The 13576-nt window shown below is 38.8% G+C and overlaps 1 protein-coding gene across 2 annotated transcripts; it reads left to right on the top strand.

Annotated features, from left to right (window-relative positions):
- Positions 1 to 1393: 1393 nt before the first annotated feature.
- LOC6566081 (probable G-protein coupled receptor Mth-like 1) lies at positions 1394 to 12843 on the top strand. 2 transcript variants are annotated; one of them, XR_004365299.2, is made up of 3 exons: positions 1394 to 4759; positions 10166 to 10465; positions 12614 to 12843. XR_004365299.2 is itself a non-coding variant. In XM_001992093.3 (2 exons), the coding sequence occupies exon 1, from the start codon at positions 2575 to 2577 to the stop codon at positions 4756 to 4758; it is 2184 nt and encodes a 727-aa protein (XP_001992129.2). In that variant the 5' UTR covers positions 1394 to 2574; the 3' UTR covers position 4759; positions 10166 to 12562. The 2 variants fall into 2 exon arrangements, 1 of the variants encoding a protein (XP_001992129.2); XM_001992093.3 differs by lacking the exon at positions 12614 to 12843 and having other exon boundaries at positions 10166 to 12562.
- The last annotated feature ends 733 nt before the right edge of the window (positions 12844 to 13576 follow it).

The following is a 13576-nucleotide window of genomic DNA, read 5'->3' as shown; positions in this document are numbered from 1 at the left end:
GGGATGGAGTGTGTGGAGTGGGGGTGTGGCAAGGGAAACAGGTCGCAAGGACAGTGTTCCACATCGCTAGCTTAACGATTTTAACTGCTGCTGTCAGTGGAGTGGAGTCGACTCCCAGTTACACACTTTGATGTCTTAATGCACGAAAACGAGAAAAGAAATATAAAATAGACAACAACAAAAATAATAACACCCAATCCCGAAATCCCGAAAAAGCCAAAGTCAAATCCCAATTCGTGAACCACCCTGCTGCCCCTGCTGCATGCGATTTTAATCAAATGGATTTGTTTCTATTTTCTATCTAATTCGACTTCTGCTTTGGCTTCTGCTTTGGCTTCGGCTTCTGTTTCTCATCGTCTTCGTCAGCGTCCTCTTTGCGTCTGCTTTGTCACCCCCCAAAAATAGACAACATGTCAGCCCCTCCCCACGCCCCCCCCCCCTCACGTCTTAGATAGGTGACAGTGGTGGGGAGAGGGGTGGTTGTTAGGGGGAGCGGGAGCGGGGGAGGGGGTTCGTTTTTATTTATTCGTTTTTTTTTCTTGAGGAATTAAGTGAGCCTAGTTGCAACAATAATTCACAATATATCCAAGTTCACAGATCTCCCAACAACTGACAGATGGGTTATTGATCTGAATCTGAATATGTATATATATATATATATGTGTGTGTGTGTGTGTGTATGCATATGCATATGTGTGTGGGATCATAGAGAAAATAAATTAGAAATATTATTTACAGTTGTTGAGTAGATAAAAAGTGAAATAGTTTTTAATTTCAAATACAAAATTCGCAAAAGCTTGAAAAATAATTCACAATTTACAAAACAATTCACAATTATATCAAATATTTTATCCATGCAAAATCGAGTTAAAACATTAAAAAAAAAATTTTAATTCAAATAAAACCGACAAACGTTAGGTGTGAGTCTGTGCTAATTCCAAGATACATATATTAGCAAAATTATTGCCTAATATACTGGGAATAGACTGAGCTTTAAGCTATAAGCAGTGACACAAGCCAAATGCAAAAGCTTGAAAACATTAACTTTGCCGCCCCGAAGTATGCAATGTTAGTTTACAAATCCTGTACACACCACCAACTTAGTTGATAATAGCACCATAAAGCACAAAGCAGTCCAGCAACAAAACTCAACCTTGGCTGTGCTGCAAAATGTCGAAGTGTGTGCGCGCCAAACTATCGATATCGCGCGCATGGTTTAATGCCAAATATCGATATATCGATCGGTACAACAGTGTGCAAGCAGTGTAAGCAATAACAAGCAGCAGCGTGTTACTTTAACAGACAGTTGTCAGTCGGTTTTTTGTACTCGTTCGTTGCGGGCGAACTGCGCTCGGCATTTTTTTTTGTGTTTTTCGAATTAATTATTTTCTTGACGCGCTTGAAATTCAATTGTGGTTCGTTCAACTGACGCCCAGTTTATTTGAGTGCATATATTTAAACAAACAAAAAAGAGAAAGAGAAAGATTGCAACGATAAAATGTTAAACAACAAAAAAAGAGCAGAAAAGTGAAAAGCAAATTTTTCTGCTACGCTTGAGAACCAAAACGAAACGAAACACAACACAAAAAAGTTGTAAGAAACGCAAGACGAAAGCGAATAGCTCACAAGAGCAACAAGAAGAAGAAGTCGAGAAAAAGATCATGCGTGCTTAACGACGACGGCGACGACGACGCTAGCAACACACTCACACAAACACAGGCACAAACACATGCAGCTGGCAAGTTGTTAGAGGGGGGGGCAGCAGAGTGACAACAACTAGTGCCAAACAATGCAAGAGATAGACAAGAAGAGCAGCGCAGCTAACAGAAGCAGAAGCAGCGCAGCCAACAAGCACAGTATTTTCACATAATTGACAACGAGCGCCTGCAAACGTGAGCATTACAACAACAATAACAAGACCGAGAAGCCTCACAAGAGAATAGTCAGCAAATTAGACACAAAAAAATCGAAGAAAAATAAATAAGACTTATCACAACACAACAACAACAATAACAAAAATAGTGTGTATGTATGTATTGTTCTTGTGTTAGTATTATTGCACCCAGACAAGAAAGCTCTTTGCTTGTTGTTTGTAAAAAGGCAACAGGAGTTTGAGATTTAATTGAAGAATCCTACATTATTGCTACCAAGCAAAAAAGGAAGGTGTTACAAAAAACAGTGTTACTGTGCAAAAGTATTACTGCAAAAGCGTCTCAAAGGAGGCAGGCACAGAATATAAATAAAACAGTGTTGTGTGCAGCAAGGAAGTGCTATAGCCGAACAAAAAAAGCATTTTCTTCAAACCACAAACAGTGTTGTGTGCAGAAGCAGCAAATAAAAGGAGGTCAAACAAGGAAGCGTTTGATTCGGAACAGGAAAACAGTATTGTGTGCACAAGCAAATAAAAATAAGTTTCTCAGCCAACAAAAATAAACTGCAAACAGTGCTGTGTGCGCACACATCTACCACAAGTGTAAGCTCAACCCAAAGCACGCTCTCAATTGAACGAAGGATCAGCCATTCTCTCTCTCCCTCACACTCTCTCTCTGCATTGAACGACGAAGCTTTGCAAAGATGAAAAGCTTTTGGTTGCTGTTAACATTACCGTTACTGCTACTACTACTCCAGCTGAGCCACGTACAAAGTGTAGCAGAAGCGGACAAAGAAGAAGAGAATGTTACAATAACAGCAACAACAACAGCAGCAACTGCAACCACAACAATTGCAACAGCAGCATCTGGTCGACCACCGCCGCCGCGCATAATGTTGAACAAGTGTTGCCACCAGGGTGAATATTTGAATGCAACAACGCTGGCCTGCATCGCTGGCGCCTCCGAGTCGTGGATGCCACTGGTGTATTTGACGCAACAGTTGCGCTTCTTTGAGCCCAAAGGAGGCAAGCCGCGCTTCATCAAACTGCTGCCAAATGTGCGACCCGACTGTGGCATGCAACAGCAGCAACGGGAACTGTTCAGCAGTCGTCAGGCGAATGTGGTCATCTTCCCCAATGGCACCATGTCGGTGCGGGAGCGTGGAATACTCGTTCAGCCCAAGAACTACTGTATCGATCAAGATGTGGCCTGGGTTTGCCTCGAACCGGAAGTGAACAAGGATGAAACGCACCTAGTCAATGGCAACTCTGCTGCTGATGCTGATACTGATCCTGCTGCTACTGCTCCTAATCCACCCCCGGCTGCCGCTCCTTCAGCAATAGCAACTCCTTTGCGTCTGCGCAAATGTTGCGGCAAATGGGGCATCTACGCGAGCAGCAGCAAAAGTTGCAGCCTTGCCCCTGCGCCAGCACAGGATGGCCAACTAATCCTCAGTCCGAAATTGCAGTTGGGACAATATCAGACCACGTACGGATTGCCCGAGTGTTTGGGCAATGCCAGTGGCTATGCCATAGCCGGAGATTGGCATGAGGCAACATTGAATCGCAGCACGGGCGCCTTGCAACTTAGCCACACCAATCTGAGTGCAACGCAATATTGCCTCGAGCACACCGAGCGACCAGGTGAGGTGAAGATAATCGCCTGCACCCAGCACTTTAATCACGATCCCAGCAATCCGAACAACAACAACAATAACATATCCTTTGGGGTTGAGGGTAATCTGCAGAAGGCTGTGCTTGATGTGGGCATCCTGATCTCGATTGTCTTTCTGGCTGCCACTCTTGTCGCCGGCTACATGCTGCCGGCTGTGCATCATGCGTTGCACTGGCGTTGCCAGATCTATTACGTCTTCTGTCTGCTGCTCGGCAAGATTCTGCTGGCCATCGAGGAGCTCAACAAGAGCTTAATACCAGGGTCAGCGAGCTGTTTCCTTTTGGCCATTGGAATGCAGTTCTTCTTTCTGTCAGCCTTCTTTTGGCTGAATACGATGTGCTTCAACATCTGGTGGACGTTCCGGGACTTTCGTCCCAGTTCGCTGGAACGTAATCAGGAATCGTTGCGTCTCCGGCTGTATTCGGCTTATGCATGGGGTGTTCCACTGCTCATCTGTGCGATTGCCGCCTGTGTGGATCAGCTGCCGGAGACGGAGACATCCCTGCTGCGACCGGGCTTTGGTGAGGTCTTCTGCTGGTTCAACAATCGCTCACTGGCCATATTCGCCTACTTTTACGGACCCATCGGACTGCTGCTCTGCGCCAATATTGTGCTCTTCATATCGACAACGCATCAGTTGACGTGTGGCCTGTGGAAACGGGATGATGTCAAGTCAACGTCGGAGAAATCGGCGCTGGGCAAGGTCTGCTTGAAGCTGGTCGTTGTGATGGGCGTCACCTGGATATGGGACATCATCTCGTGGATAGTGGGTGGACCGCATGGTGCCTGGCTGGTCACAGATCTGATTAATGCCCTTCAGGGTGTCTTCATCTTCATTGTGGTCGGCTGCCAACCGCAGGTGTGGACCGCCTGCAAGCGTCTCTGTTGCCCGAGACTGCGACACGATATCACCAATACCACAAATGGGGTGCAGCACTCGAGCAGCTCCCAGGGTCTGCCCTCGATGGCCAATGGCACCGAATTCACCCAGAACACCTCGATGAACATCACAACGACAACAACGCCGACGACAACAACGGCGACTACAAATGCAGCCCCAGCTACACCCACATTTGAGAAGTCATCGCCAACTCCCCAAACAATTGCTGCTGGCAACAGTTCAAGTTTGAGTTCGAGTCCAAATGCAAATGCACATTCGATGCCAACTCTGGCGACAACTGTTACAAAGATACCAATGGAGACTATTTGCTAAGGTGAGTGTTCAGCATATATAAACATGAGATATCTTCACACACACAACCACACACACACATATATATATATATATATTTATCTCACACTTATCAGATAGATAAGCTTGCGGCTATTTTTCAAACAAACACTTGTCACAGGTATATCTTGCAATCGAAGACACACCTTAGCCACATATACTCATGTATATATCTGTATATGTCATGTGTATCTCTATATATATATATATATCCAACTTTTATCTTGGGAGATACGCAGAGTTATAGATAAGACAATTTCTCTTCTCATTTCATATGAAGTTTCTCTTGCCACAGTTAGCAAGATGGATCTTAAAACTAAATAGATAGAAAATGGTTAGAAATTGTATCATGAAGTTGTGCAAAAGTATGTAACAAGCAACTGGAATATATTATTTGTAACATCATGTTATCGATAATAACAGTCCCCCTTTGGCGAGTATGGATACAAATCGATTTCTCACGCACATTATTGATCATCTGATCAACAGATATTGTTAAGCAATATGTATTTAAAAATACCATGCGACCAACTATATATTCTAAATCTATGCTCGGACGATCTCTCGCAAAATAATCTTAATTTAATGAGAACTGAACCATTTTATAGAATGATGCAATACATTCCAGTTCTACTCAGTGATTTATACTTTATACTTACACATTCAGAGATTTTATCTTCATATTGAGTTACTTTTATTCGTTGATATCTTAGGGGAAGTCTGCAATTACAAGGTCTGTTTCGATTAATAGTTGAAATCTGGTTGCTGCAACTTAAGTCTGTGCAATATACCAGGCAGGGATTTGATTAAAATGGTTTTTTTTTAGGGCACTTGAAATGCCATTACTAATGGTAAAGAATTCGCAAATGTGTTGCTTTATTTGAGGAGCGTGAGTCAATTTGCAACGCCCACTGAGTAAGCGCTGCTGGAATGCGTGCCCAGGCATGTGGAATAAGCATGCTTGCATGCATTCCCTGTGGGAATATCACAATTAGAGACCATATGCCCCGAATGCAGACAGGAATTACATTGAAGATCTATCTTAACAGATATATATATATATATATATATATATATATATTGAGAAATATATAGAATTTCCAACAGTTTTTTGGGCGAGGCGCCGCGGCGCTTGTGGCATACTTTTACTGTTGCAACTAGTTGCCTGCCGCCTGCCTGCTGTTGTTGCCTGGTTCTTTGTTGCCACATCATTGTTGCATTGTTTAATTGCTTTACGACCATGTGCTATGCGACCAAGTTAACAATTTCCTCTTCTTCGCGGTTATCTTCCTCTTCCTCATATTTGTCTTGCATTGCGGGTCCACTTGAAAAATGCCATAAAATTTGTGAAATTGTGAAATGTTTTTCATTGTGTTTTTTTCGCTGGAAAACCAAAACGGCGTCACAGTCGTCCAGACGCCGCCGTTGGCAATTTGGACATTTCCTGTTAAGATTTCCACATGGCCATAAAATAATCAACGCAACCCTTGACATGCACACACATACACACACACACGCGCACAAAATCCCGATCCTCTTGAAATCGAGCAAAACATTAACCCAAAAACTGAACAAATATTCACAGCACAAACTTCAGATAAGCGAGAAAACCCGACTTAATCTATCTAAAACTTCATTCCCTCCCCCCTCCTCCAGCACATACCCCTCTTCCAAGTTCCCTCTGTGGCGAGGTTATCATTGTCAATTACAATTCAATATAAATACAAATTATGAAACGCTTTTCCGTAGACTATCCCCAATTTCAGCTAATTCAAGTTCGTTATTCAAAGTGCTTAATCAAAAGAAAAAGTTTACCCAAAACATGCCATTTTCAAAATGAAGATGCTGCTCTTTGAGTCATAATTAAACTTAAATTGATAAAGTTTTACACCTTTTTCCAATTTTAATAATGATATGAAAATTAATGAATTGCATGGGCGAAGGCTCAAATAAATGATGATGATACTTCCGGTAGATATATCTGTAGTCGCTGGTCCGCTTACTTGTCTGCTATTTGAATATACCCTCTCTATTGCACAGTTTCGAATAGGGTATAACCAGGAGAAAACCAAAATGAAATCGAAATTGGAATCGAAATCGAAATTAAAATGATGCAAAATGTTTTTTTTTTTTTCTGACTGCGTCACTGCCTGCCTCAAAAACAGAAACAGATGTCCAGCTGCAGCATGGTGTGCTGCCAGGTTGTGTGTGAGGGGTGGGGTATGGTATGGTGGAGTGGTTGGTGAGGGGCGGGGGGTTGGCTGAAGGTCTGTTTACCAAGCTAATAATCAACGCTGTTCGAAATGACTCTTTGCGTGCTTTTGCTGCTTTTGTATTTTGTGTTTATTGAGGTGGTTTTACCCAAAAGACTCTCAGTCTACTCACATTAAACACACACACGCACACTCACACACACTGTTCGCGGCTCCAACCTGCCTTTAGGCCATTAACGTCTCGGACTCTTACGCAAGCGACCTTTTTGGGCAAACTCAAAATAAAAAAAAAAATAAAAAAAAAACAAAATCCGGGCTCAAAACTGTGCCTGGGTCAAGTGTGTAAATATGTATGTATATATATATATATATAATCTACTTAAGAGCTCTTTCAACTTGTTCCACACTTACCTTTTTCCATCTTGCAACATTTACTAGACTCTTGCGGAACCTTCAATTAGCATATATATATATATACATTATATTAATGAGATTTAATTACTGTGGAGCGATTAACAAATTATATTATCAGTTAATGTTAATTGAGTAATTCTATTCACATTTTATCGAACCTGGGCAGAAGTTCAAAATACAGTATTCAAACCCGGTTCTTAACTTTTCCCCTTTGAGATACAATCGAACTTTGCTTTATCGAATTTTCTGTGAGTCTAAACAAATTAAGATAGAATTCCATTCCAGCTCCATAAATGCATAGCTGGTTATTTTTAGACCGAACACAAACACCTTGGTACTATTGACTAATTTAGGAGGTGTCTTTATGGGGTTTGGTAATATTAAGTAATCTTATGCAATGGCTTTCACAACTAGGTTGCAATAAATGTATTTATATTGTTAACTTTTACTCATTTTCTATATGCAATTCGACTGGGTTATGCGTAGTTTTACAGTTGGAAGAACACTGACTATTATTTTAAAGATTACGATTAAAGTTTTGAACTAGTTCGAATTTTTTGCCGGTCGTCGGTTGTTGTTATGTGGTACAAATTTTGCAAAACCAAATAATCAGCTATTATTTTGGCTAGTAGTTTTTTCCAATAATTTTCTAAATGTTTACTGAGTTAGTTAATGGTATTACAGTGTTTACAGTATCTTCTCCTGGAATTCGCACCCATTTATTCAGTAGTCAAATGATTCAAGTGTATTTTGAAGTGCGTTGTGCGTTTCCTTTCTCAGTTAACTTAAAAACACAAACAACAACCCTATTGTTTACTGTAATCAAATTCAGTTGGAATGTGTTTACTCAATGTGCCAGAGAGAGAGAGAGAGAGAGAGGGAGAGAGAATATAGACTGACTGACTACGACATGAATGGAATTTATTTAAGGGTTGCTCAATTTTGTTTGGGTTTTAGTCTGTTTTCATTTCTGGTTGTTTGTAAACAATAACGAGCACCTCCATTTACCAACATTTCTGCCTGCTGCAATTTGTTTACCAATTTTGATTTCGACATTTTTGGAGCAGTCTGGCACCACTGTGCAATTTAACTTTACTCTCGACTAATGCACGCAGCTGCGAATGCAATTTCTTTTGCTTCCTTTTCGTTTCTGTTTTTTTTTCTGTGCTTTTTTCTTCTGTTTTTTTTTTCCTTTACCTTTTGCATAATCCCTGGACAGCGTGTCACCGTCACGCTCTCAGCTCGACACAGCCGGCACATCCCTGGGCACCAGCACTGAGCAGCATCCCAGCAGATGATGTCGATCCACGCCACGTTGCACTTAAAGCGCTCCGCCTAAATGATCCAAAATACGGCTGCTGGGCATACACGGCGAGAAAAGATAGATAACTCTCTTAGATAAAAATAAATCAAACATAATAGATACAAATTTTAATTAGGATGTCAATCCGATTCTAAATTCTGTCAAGTTCGATTCTAAATGGACTAATAGTATTGGTTCTTGTAATAGATTCTTTTAAAAGAAAATGTTGAAATGTTTCTTCATGGTACTCTATGTGTAAATTAGCCATTCTTTTTTATATTTTTATATTAAAATACATATTAAAGAAAGCTTAAATGTGCTTAAGGTTGTCTTAAATTGTACCTAAATTAATTAGAAACGCTTAATTCGCCTCTCTTCTGACAATGCTACTTAGTAGTAGCATTACTTAAACATTTTGTTGGGATCATATTTCTTGCAGTGCAGAGCTAGTGGCAGGTAGTGCTGCTATCGGGTAGCGGCAAGGGGTAGCGGCAGCCACAGCGACAGCATCTTTCGTCAAGCGCTACGCGCATATCAGCGTTTTCTTTTTATGCCACACAAATGTGTGTGTGTGTGTGTGCTTGTATCTTGCGAATGCGAATGTATCTTATAAATACGACTGCGAATGCGAATGTGGAGTTCGAGTTCGAGTTCGACGAGTACCCGCCGAGTACGTGCTTGCATCTTTTCACTGCTCTTTGTCAAATTAGCGACAAAAAAGAAGAAGAAAAACAGCACAAATGCGAAACGTCCATCATTCACACACACACACTCATTTACACACACGTGTGTGTGTGTATAAATCTATATATACATATATAAATATCTTTGTATACAAGTAGACGTAGCTCCGTTCATTAATTGAGTTTAGCGGCAATTTTAATTTATACGTTCTGCTTTTTTTTCAAGTTATAATTGCAATGTGGCCCATTTGCATTTTACGCTCGATGTTTTTAAATGCCCTTCTACCAAGTATATTACAACTTTATGACAAGCTGTGCTGACAAATATGAGAAATCGCTCGACATGTCGAAATTTTTATAGTCGAATGCCCAAGTAATAAAATTGTTGCTAAACTAAAATTGGTCGGTAAGCATATGGAATTGTTTTGTGGTATTTTTTTTCTTTCTTTGCTAATTTGCACTGATAAGCAACTCTGCGTTCCCAGTTCCTTTACATTACTCAAACAAATTAGGTTCCTAACTTCTTAGAGATTGATGAGAATTTTTCTTTTCAATACAAACCACAAAGAATTTATTTGTGCGCCTCGTCTTCTCTCTATTTAAGATCTAGAAAGATAAATTATCTGAAAGGGTTAATATAGTTTAAGCAAGATTCTTACAATTACTAAAATTGTTGCATTTCTCAGAACTTTCCAAGCTAACCTCGCACTTACATAAAATACGTAAATATATTTGTAATCGTTTGCTGCCCTTTGGTTTCCTCACTTTTTTTGCAGAAAGCTGAGACGAGCGAAGACAATGCAAAAGTAAACCGGGCAACAACAATGCAGAAGTAGCAGCAGCAAGCCCGACAGCAATGCTAATGAAGGCAGGCCGACAACAGCAGCAGCAACCACAACAACAACCACAACAGCACAGAGAGTGGTCAGACTTGCGCAATAGCAAACGTAAAAGCTACAACACCAACAAAAACAGTTAAACATTCAAGCACGCGCATTGACCGACCTGCCAATGACAACAGCAACAACAACAACAACTGCCCAGCCCAACCACAGCTGGCCAAGCTTTTTCGTAATGTGAGTGTATTTGAGTTGTGTATGTGTGTGTGTGTGTAAGTGCTTTTGACAATCAGCTTTTAGCCGAGGCGACAAAAGACGGACAATTACATATGCATGTAGAAATGAATCTAAGTGTGTGTGTGTGTGTGTGTGTGCATGCGACAGCATTTAACTTGAGCGAAGGCTGGCACAAAAGAAATGTACAAATAACGGTGAGTGCAATGCAAATGTGTTGGGCAAGGCAATGCAAGAAGAAGAAAGCGAGTGCGTCAGTGAGTGAGAGCGAGAGAAAGAGAGACAACTTTAGCATATTTACCATTCTAATTGAAAAGTCAAAGTCAGTGTTGCAAAACGACTTGCGGTGTGTGTAGGCGGCCAAAGAATGTGGTAGAAATAGTAATAAATACAATAGCAAAATGCAAGACAAAGCGTTGCCATTGTTCACAACAAGAAAAATACTTTCAAATGGCAATTCACAACACCAACAACAACAACAACATAAGTTCAGGCAATGTGCTTTCTAAGCATTTATGCATGAATGTATTAAGTATTATTGTTTGTCTGTTGTTTAGCCAAACGTCAGCAGCAGCAGCAGCCACAAGGAATTTATTGTTGAGGCATTTTTACTCGAGTTGGGGTTTTATTTTTTTCATAGTCGTAGTTGTTGTTGCGCTTCTTCTTCCGCTGCTGTTATTTTCTTTTCAAGTGTTTCGAGTGTGAGAAATACGCCAGCATTCAAATTAGCCAGAATCTGATTGGAATTGTGGTTGGCCTGCTTGCCTAGCATTTTACGTCATCGCCACACACACACACACACACACATGTGTTTGTGCATGTCGCTGTTTTCTGTCATTTCAATTGCTTCATTATTTTGGCATTTCTTTTTCTGACTTCCGCTATGAACGTCAATTTTCTTTCGTCACTTTACAACCCTGCCCAATGCTCCATACAGAACTGCAGTTAAGATAAATCCATTTTATATACAAATTGCAAACAACTTAATAGCACCAATCTCTCACAGCTAATTTTTTCAAAGCTGTCTATTTCCAATTTTTAAGTTTAGATGTGAAAGAATACGCTTTAAAAAAAAAGTGAGCAAGAAAGAAACCATTATTTCATTCACCGTTTTCAAAATATATACATATATGTGCACTTATAATTATGAAAATTAGAAATAAATAAAGTCTGTAAGTGGTGATATTATTAATTATATAGCTGCTTTTTGGCAAATGAAAAAAATATACATACATATATTGAAAAGAATTCCATGAACAATATTAACTTTACTTTTCCCCCTATAAATTAAAGTTAGTACTGTTCCTACCGCTACTAAACAATATATTACAAAAGAACATTTGAAACGATTCCTAAAATAATGGTTTGTTTTTCATGCCTTAGAAAAAATGTTGTATTTCTCAATGAGCGTATTTTATATATATTTTTCTATGTTGTTTAGCTCATCAAGGTTCTTTTGAAAGCGTATTAAGCCACTTCAATTTAGATAAACTTTCTTCTTTTTTTTTAATATTTTTAAATATGTCAATTAATTGTTTTCATAACTATACTTCTTATTCTTCTTCTTATTCGACATTCATCTGATCGTTGTCCAGTTTCCGTAACGGGGCAGGGGTATTCAAAAATAGGTTAATATTCGTTTTGCTTTGAAATGGCAGCAAGAGTTCAACGTAATGAAAAACTTATCAAGGTTAAATGGCCCAAAAGCAATAACAAATACATTAAATATTTTCGAGCCATAAATGGAATTGAAAACAGAAACTGAGAAACTGAGAAACAGCAAAGCAGGTAAAGAAGATGCCAAGAGAAACAAGCGCTTTTAATTAACCGGACGCACACACACACGCACACACACACACACACTGACACACACGCAAAGTACAGTTAATTGGTGGCTAGCTTAATAGCGTTGCCAGATTTGTCTGTCGATTGGCTAACTGCTAAAAAAAAGAAAAGAAAAAAACTAAAGCTAATTCCACAGCGCTGCCAGACTGTGCTGCTTAGCGTAATGCTGCAATTGTTGTATATTGCATATTCTCCAACACACTCCTGTTTTTATTTTTTAATTTACACAAATTTAAACACAGAAACTAAAAAAAGTACAATTATTAATTTTTATTAAATATTTTATTTATTTGCTTTTTTTTTTAGTTGTAAAATGCGTCTAACGCCCGCTTAAGCAAAACAAAACAAAACACACAAGAAAATAATTGAAGGAATATTTATTAAAATGTCAACATTGTATTATGATAGTTATTATTCTATATATGTAAAGTACTTCCAAAGTGTTCAGGCCAAAAGTTATTTCCCCCCTCTCTGTTTGACCCTCCCCCCCCACTATTTGTTAATCTGCATGTCTATGTATATATGATATATTTAAGTACAATATGTATTTTTTTAAAAAATTTTTTTTTGTGTACTTTTTAAAACAACTACAACGAATATGAAATTTTAACTGACTGATGCAAAGGCAGCGAATACAATTATATATATATATAAACATGTCCTTTTATATTGTGTACACATATATATATATATATGTATTTATATACATGTATATATATATATACATACCTTTAAGTAGCTGGCATACTATTTTTGATACTACATGCAACAACAACAGTCAGCATGTAATTGTATTGTGTATATACAGTTATATATATATATATATATATATGAGTGTGTATGTATGTATGTATATATAACTATGTAAAACTATAATTAACACATATTGTAATTGAACAATTGAAATTGATGTATGAAATTTGATAGCTATAGACTTTTTACCACATATGCATACATATACCAGATATATTTTAAATTTCAACTTTTACACATTTTGTAACACTGATCAGCGCATATTTGCCCAATTAGAATTAAGTGTATATTTTTTTCAGAATCGATTAGTATTTAATTAAGTAGCTCGAACAATTGAAATTGAAAAGTCTGCAGTTATTTGGAAAATGTGTTTAGTCAGCGCCAACAAAAGATTAAAGAAATCGTTAATGGGAAGTAAATGCGTTTATATATGTATATTTACATATATATATAATATATATGTGTGTATTTTTTCGAATATCTTTTCTGATTATTTATGGAGCGTACCCAATCATT

The sequence above is a fragment of the Drosophila grimshawi genome, unplaced genomic scaffold, assembly GCF_018153295.1.
Source record: "Drosophila grimshawi isolate 15287-2541.00 unplaced genomic scaffold, ASM1815329v1 contig_848, whole genome shotgun sequence".
NCBI classification, from domain to species: Eukaryota; Metazoa; Arthropoda; class Insecta; order Diptera; family Drosophilidae; genus Drosophila; species Drosophila grimshawi.
This window is presented reverse-complemented; position numbering and strand designations above follow the sequence as displayed.